The sequence below is a fragment of the Pterocles gutturalis genome, unplaced genomic scaffold (assembly GCF_000699245.1).
Source record: "Pterocles gutturalis isolate BGI_N339 unplaced genomic scaffold, ASM69924v1 scaffold37813, whole genome shotgun sequence".
NCBI classification, from domain to species: Eukaryota; Metazoa; Chordata; class Aves; order Pterocliformes; family Pteroclidae; genus Pterocles; species Pterocles gutturalis.
In genome coordinates, this window is record NW_010126982.1 from 60 (window position 1) to 7,263 (window position 7,204).

Genomic DNA, 7,204 nt, shown 5'->3' on the forward strand with positions numbered 1-7,204 from the left:
TCACCGTCTGCATGGGGAAGGACACGAGCATTGGGTGAAGCAGGGGTGCGGTGATCTCCCCCAAAAACCTCACGCACCTGGGAGCCGCCGCACAGCTGTCAGCAGCCTGGCGTGTCCCCCGTCCTTACAGCCTGAGGATGCGGCTGGAGTGTTTGATTTGGTGTCAGAGGAACTGCAGCATTAGGATTTAAAAGTTTTAACGGATAATGGGTTAAACATGGCAGTTGTTTCTGATCCCTTAAGGGTCTCCCTCCCATCGCAGCCTCCTCCGGCCAGTGAAGATCAGTGAAATGTTGGCTCCCTGCCAATGTCCCTGCAGCCCTCCCAGGGCGAGAAAGGGCTTTGCTGCACACCCACACGGGTTGGGTCTCACCACAGGAGGTGTAGAACAGTTCCTGCAGATGTACAGTATTCCGTGTCCACATCGTTATTTCTTCATGCCAAAAAAAGCAGCAGGAGATGGGGGTCACTGCCAGACAAAGCCGTGACACGCGTTTGCTGGCATTGCTCAGACGGTGGGGGAAGCCCACACACCCGACCCCCAAGAGCTGGACAGACCTCAGGGCTCCTGCAGCAAACCACTTCACTTCAGCCGTGGTTGCTCGTGGTGCATTGCATTCCCGCTCTCACAGTGCTGCAGCCTCAGGGGAGCTGAGGTTGTGCAGCTGGGAAGGTACAAGAGCTCCACAGCGGAAATATTTTTAATTTCATTTTTAATGAGTTGCATCAATGCTATTCAAGCAGAGCTGTTGCGGTGCCTGGTGAACACCTGCCAGGGCAGATGCAGTGCCAGCAGGCACTCGACACGTACGGAAGCGGTGAGCAGGAGGGCAGGCAGAGCCTGCTGGCTCTCGGTGTTCGGTGAAAAGCCTCAGGAGGAGAGGACAAGGGAGCAGCCCTGTCTCTTGTTTCTTTCTGTCTGCTTACAGGTACTCTCAGAGCTGAGCCCTCTGGAGTGCAGGACCAGCCTCCCTGGAGGCAAGAAAGGATGCGTGCAGACACTGGGGATGGAGCAGTGCTGAATTTCTGGACATTTTAGACTTCTCCAACTTTACATACAAAGGGCCAGATGTGATTTCTATCAAGGGGGTCTGCTGACTTGGCAGCAACGCGTGCCTCCAGCCCTGCACCAGAAAACATTCCAGCCCCCCAGTCTCAGTTCCCAGGCTGCAGGACCAACCTCCCGTGTCTGGACGTTGCCAGTGAGAAGGCAGCACCCGTGATGTAGCTCAGACACCGTAGACTCCCAGGAGGCCCAGGAGCATCAGGACAAAAATGGACACAGAGCTGGGGTGCATGATGAAAAGTTTTCCCCAGGACTAATACTTGCACATGAGATCTCATACCCTTTCACATCCACGTACTGGAGGACTCACAGCAACAGCAAAGCTTCATGTCCGTACCTCAGCGTTTCTTTTCTTCACCCGTTAGTGTTGAATCAGTCGGTTACTCTGCGAAAGTCAGAGTGAGATGGAAAAGGGGGGAGAGTGATACAGAGAATAACAGCAAGGAGTAACTCAGGGCTGGCAAACTATAGTTAGCAAAGGAATTATTTCATTTCTCTGTTACATAGAGAAATTCTAATGGATAATAAAGAAAGCAACAAAGTTCATCGCTGGTCTGGTGGTGTGTCACTGTGTGCCGGGAGTTACATCTCAGGAGGGCAGTTAAGTTGATCCGTGGGCATCATTTTCTCGGTATCGATCTTGTAGGACTGAAGAACACTCTTCAGGTGTTCCACGGTTTCTGGGTGCATATCAGGCGCTCTTGACATAATCCAGGCGTAGTCCATGTGGAAGAGCCAGAGGATGTTAGTGCAGGAGTAAACCAGCGAGTAGTTTTCATAGTCGGTGGAGATGACCCAGTAAGGGGCAGAAGGCATGACTAGGAGAAAGAAGGGGACCATGAACGCCATGGGTGGCTGACCCTCTGCAGCACTAGAGCCACAGCTCCTGGTGCCACTCCCACTTTTGTTGCTCTTGAGCTGTGTAACTGTGGTCAGTACGGGGAGCAATAATTTATAAAAGTCTATCAGGACTCCTTGTTTTGCCCAGGGAGACTCAAGAAAGCTGCAAAGCCCTGACTGGGAAGGTCTTGCTGGAAAGTTAATGCTATGACCTGAAGAGCTCGTCCAGGCCACAGAAAGCCAGCCCAGCTCGTACCTGTGTGAGGTTGCTCGCTGGCGGGAAGGAGCCGTAGGGCTGGGAACCGACAGCGGTGATCTGAGCAGCACAAGCCACCACCTCCCGCCCCACCACCCACTGCCCCTCACAGCCAGCTGGAGCCCAGGCAGTGGGAGCCAGTATGGCTCAGCCCATCCCACCAGCACCAGCCACCAGGGCCAAATTCTGTTCTCCATCAGGCTGCAATGCCTAAAGCATTTGCTTGGAGGAGGGACAGCCACTCCAGCATCAAACCATCAGGCAGAAAGCTGGGCAGGGTCCAGCAGGCAGGTGTGAGTGCCCCGCGGTTTATTTCTGATGCTCAAAAAAAAGGCGCTGTTCTCAGGGGCTCGCATCTGGTAAGGGCTGTTGGGGCTGCACCTGCTGCAGTGATGCCTTAGCCGTGTGTAATTAAATTTTGCTCATGAAGAATAATATCTCCTTTGTGAGTACCCCTGCTCCACCCATTTCTTCAAATAACCCATCTGTGTGAGAGCTATCAAACAGCCAAGGAAGGGGGTGCGAGGGAGCAGAATAAAAACAGAGCCAAGGGGAGACTTCAGCTCATTTTCCAAAGCATAGCAGCAGACAGAGGAAAGCGCTGTGCAATGGGAGTAAAACGCACTGCACCTTGGTGGGCCCCTGTCCTGCATTGCATTGACAAGGGAAGAAAGAGCAAATGAAAACATATTATTAACGGTTATTAAAGGTGCTTGTAAGCAGAGGCAGGGTGGGCTGGTAGTTATACTGCTGTGTTCAGAAAAGCCTATTGCTGGCCCTTGCAGCTGCATACCCCACCTCCTCCCCTTCCTGTGCCCGTCTGTGAAACGACCAGGAGGGATGGTAGCACTGCTTTGAGATCAGCTGGTGAGGAGTGCTCCACCACTGCAGGGGCTCCTGCTCTGAGTGATGTACAGCTATCACCAAAATGCTGCCTGCTGGTCACAACATCTGTCCCAACCCTTTGCCGTTGCCCCATCGTGCTGCACTGGAGTTACCGGGGCAGGTTCGCCTCTTGCTTTGCTCCCCTGATGCCATGGCAGCAGGTGCTGCCCACCCGCGATGCCTGCAGCACAGCACTGCGGAGGCCCGTGGGCAGCGGGGACCTGGGGTGGGGGGGCTGCAAGCCCCCAGCCGCACACTTACACCAGTTAAAGCGGACACCCAGCTTGGCCGGCTCCTTGACATTCATGTGCATCATTTCTCCTTCGACTTCGTTGACTTTGCCATTGGAGCTAAGGGGAGAACGAAAAGGTGAGAAATAAAATCAGGTGAGTTTGAAATAACTTTTTTTGTTGTTCCACTAAATCATCGCTCCTGATGCATCCACCTGCCAAGAGGTGGCTGAAACACGTACCAGCTCACCACAGCATCCCTGGAGGGACAGCTCGGGCCTGGGGATGGTTTCAGCAGTGCCCAGGGCACACCAGGACCTGGGCCAGGCACCGCGGGGCAAAGGCTCTCCCCAGTTAAACCACCAAGTGCCCTGCCAGCGGGGTGCTCTGCAGTGCCGGGGGACAGTGACAGGGAAGAAGGAGAAGGAAGACCCCTCTGTGCGGGATGGGAGGATCCCAGCACTGATCTCGGATGTGCCAGGGAGCAGCTCAACTCCTGCTAGTTGTGGAAGGCATGTGTTCACGTCTTTTTAATCACCTGTGTTTTTTCCAGGTCACGGCACATTCCTCTGTGCACAAATCACCTGTCCCTGCTTGGTGAGCCAGGGTTTGTTTCGCTGCTGGTTCAGAGCACTACCCTGCTGGCAGCAAGCCCTACGACTCGGGCTGCCCATCTCATAATTGCATTTTTCCCCGGATACCTAAAGACCTGGACGCTGCCTGTGGGGCAGGAAAGTTTCACGCTTCTCTGCGAAACAGGAACACCCAGGGAGGCAGAGACTAATGCTGCCAGCAGCAGAGGCCAAGGGGCTGATGCTGGAGCCATGCACAGTGCACACCTGACCCAAAAAATTCCTGACATTTCAGGGTCCTGAGCTGCTGCAGTGGTGGCACCAATGGTCAGATTAATTGCCTGCGGATGAATGCAGGCGCAAATGTCCAGCTGTTTGCCAGATGCTGCCCTACCAGCGGAGCTGCAGAGACAGTGGTGCAGGGTCAGCAGGCAGCATGGGCGCTGCTCTCTGCCTGACACAAGGGATGTGTTGCTGCCTTGTTATTGTGAGCCAGAACAAAGTCCCCATGCCATGCCAGGGAGCGCAGGGGACAGCGCTGCGTTCGCCGCTCGCTCCCTCTTATTCATTGAGCCATTCACAGCAGCAGCCCACAACAGCCGGGGCTGGTGGTGGGAACAGATGAATTAATATCTGCATCGGTCCTTGCAAAAAGCCAGGAGGGCTCGGGATAATTGCAGACTATCAAGTATAATAAAGGGAACAATCGGTGCATTCCCTTACACAGCAGTTACTACCAGTGCAAGGTAAATGCTCCAGAAAAAGGGTGACAAATATTTGCTTAAGTAAAAATTATTTGTGTGCTTGACCTTCCCTTCCCCTTTTCATCATGTCCCTTTACTCTGGAGCAGAGAGGAGCGCAGGGCACAGGCACCTCTCAGCACACAGGGCACAAGGTGGTGGCTGCCGTCCCAAAATCAGACCCGTAACTCCCCAGGACAGGACCCAGGGCATCCGTCTTCTCAGCCACCACTGAGGGGCCACAAACCAGTCTGGGGGAGACCCAGACTGTTTCACACTGGAGTCACCATGCGCATTGGATCTATTTTCTCACTACTCACCTTGGACATTGAAACAGAGACCCAGTGAGCCCCAGGGACACACCAGCAGAAACCAGAGACCCGTGTCTCTGCCGTAGCCACAGCACAGCCCGTTATCCCAGCAGAGCTACCGCAGCCACAGGTTCCTCCCCCAGCACCCCCAGACCCAGACACAGGCAATTTGGAGAAAAATTACCACCAAGAACAGCAGGAGAGGTGACAAGAGTGCCCCGGCTGCGGTGAGGACGCAAACACTTACAGCACCTCCTTGTTGATCACCATGAACTTCCCGTTCTCCTTCAGCGAGTAATTTGCCTGGATGCAGCTTCCTTTCTCAAAACCTGAGGGCAGCTTCTCTATCTCATACCATTTTCCCAAATACTGATAAAAGAAAGTCCGGAGAGAAGCTTTTAGTGCAGGAGGGCTGAGGCAGAGCAGCCCAGCTCGTGTGCTGGCACGGTTTTGGTTGCTCGGTTGGTTCAAGCATCCCCCTCTGTGGTGCAGGAGGCTGCAGGGGGCTTGGGGAGCCGCAGACCCATGCTGGCAGCTCCAGCACTAGGCATCAAGACCCGTCCCCCAGCCCCCAGCCCTCGCCCAGGCAGTCTGCCGGTGCTCCCATGGCCCCTTAGCCGAACGCGCTACCTGCCGTGAGATTTTTAGAAAGCTCTTTGCACCTTGTTGATATCAAAGTCTTCTTGGACTGGTGGATCTGGGCATGGTCCCATGTGGAACATCTGGCCTCTCCCAAAGCCAAGGAGGCCGAGCAGGACCGAGAGCCGCGCTGCCGGGCCCAGCATGGTCGCGCCAGGGGCAGGTGGGAAATGGACCTGGGGAGGAGGGAAATGGACCTGGGGAGGAGGAAAATGGCTGAGCTGGTGCCTCCCTGGAGCAGAAATCTGTGCAAAACACAGCAAGAAAGACAGGGCGTCTGCAGCAGGGCACCTCAGGGGCACAGCGAGAAGAAAAGGATGATGAGAGGAGCACGAAGGCACTGTGCCAAATAAATCCACAGCCCAAAACGGCCCCAAGCAGCTCTGTGGGAAGCACAGTGAGAGCGCTTATACCCATCACCCACACTGGACAGCGAGTGAGATGCAGGGGTGGCAAACACCCCAGGATGCTCAGAAACATCATAATTTGTGCAAAGCTGAGGCAAGGGGAAATGCCAAGATGTTTGCTATAAAATGCTGGAGCAGAAGGAACATGCTCCAGAGCCGGGGCCCTGGGGTGTGGAAGTGAGCGTGTACACCACTGCAGGAGCCTGCATGGCGAGCAGGACATCCCCCCGTGTGCCAGGGCTGCCTGGCCCTGCGAGGCGGTGGGAGGGACAGCGCAGCTGCCTTTGGGGGGAAACAGCATATGTGCCGGGATGTACACAGCACTGCAGAGTGGGGAAGTTGGTCAAGACCCAAATCATCGCCAAATGAAACATGAATTGACCTCCCAAAGCCATGCTGCAAAGAGGCAGAGGAGACATTTTCCTGCAGCAGGTCCTTGCAGCCCTGCGCCCCACAGTCACGATGCAGCGTCCCCTTGGCTACGCCAGTATTGGAGCAGAGGTGGGAGTTGTGCTGCTCACCCCCAAGCAGCCCCGGGAACCAGGACACTGCCCACATGCTTCGGGCTCTGCTTAGCACAGGTTGGCACCAACAGACCCCACAGCATGGGGCTGCTCTGCTTCCCTGCCAGAAACCCCTCCTCAAGAGCAGTGGCAGCATTTTCCCCAAGTTTAAAAGAAAAGCCCAGCCTGTCTCCAGCCACAGCACGCAGACCCCGCTGTGGACACACACACAGCTCCCATTTTGAACCTCTTAATTCAGAAACGTACCTTGGCTGATGAGGTGGAGTGATGCTCTGCAGAGGACGAGGGCTGCAAGGAACAGCTCTGTGGTGATCTCTCTGCCTTCTTGTTTTATAAGCATGCTGGGATCATCATTATTCAGCACTAGCACAAGCCACTCCCTGGTCCTCGACGTGTTTTGTTTTGTTGGCAGGCTGGTCATCCGCCTTAGATCTGCAGCTGGTATGAAGCTGGAGATGGGCTGCAACTTGGCTGCTCACCCAGGCAAACAAAGGCACCCCACATGTCTGGGTATGGCTCCGCAGCTGCAGAGCTCTCTGCCATTCGGCCATCCACAAGAATCTCAGACCTGGGTGCAAATGGCAGGGGAGGGGCAGAAGTGCCACAGCCTTGGAGAAGGGCTGGGGACAGCAGTGGCTCCCATCCTGCTCCCTCTGGCCCAGCAACAGCCATTGCTGTGCTCCCAGAGGGGACTTGCAACCTCCTCTGTTAGGGGCCACGTGAACCCTGGAGA

The 7,204-nt window shown here is 55.1% G+C and overlaps 1 protein-coding gene across 1 annotated transcript; it reads right to left on the reverse strand.

Moving 5' to 3' along the window:
• Positions 1-1,520: 1,520 nt before the first annotated feature.
• APOD (apolipoprotein D) lies at positions 1,521-6,791 on the reverse strand. Its single transcript, XM_010079150.1, has 5 exons — positions 6,718-6,791; positions 5,564-5,716; positions 5,149-5,270; positions 3,309-3,397; positions 1,521-1,884 (listed from the first exon to the last, which is right to left on the reverse strand). Exons 2-5 carry the CDS (start codon positions 5,684-5,686, stop codon positions 1,649-1,651), a joined length of 570 nt encoding a protein of 189 aa, XP_010077452.1. The 5' UTR covers positions 5,687-5,716; positions 6,718-6,791; the 3' UTR covers positions 1,521-1,648.
• Between the last annotated feature and the right edge of the window lie 413 nt (positions 6,792-7,204).

Bases quoted from the DNA above. Each gene is read 5' to 3' on its own strand.
- APOD (XM_010079150.1), bottom strand. From the start codon at position 5,686: ATGCTGGGCCCGGCAGCGCGGCTCTCGGTCCTGCTCGGCCTCCTTGGC. The intron at 5,271-5,563 runs GTGCAAAGAGCT...TTCTTTTATCAG, and splicing joins AAGACTTTGATATCAACAAG to TATTTGGGAAAATGGTATGA. The intron at 1,885-3,308 runs GTAAGTGTGCGG...TCTTTCTCCTAG, and splicing joins GGGTGTCCGCTTTAACTGGT to TCATGCCTTCTGCCCCTTAC.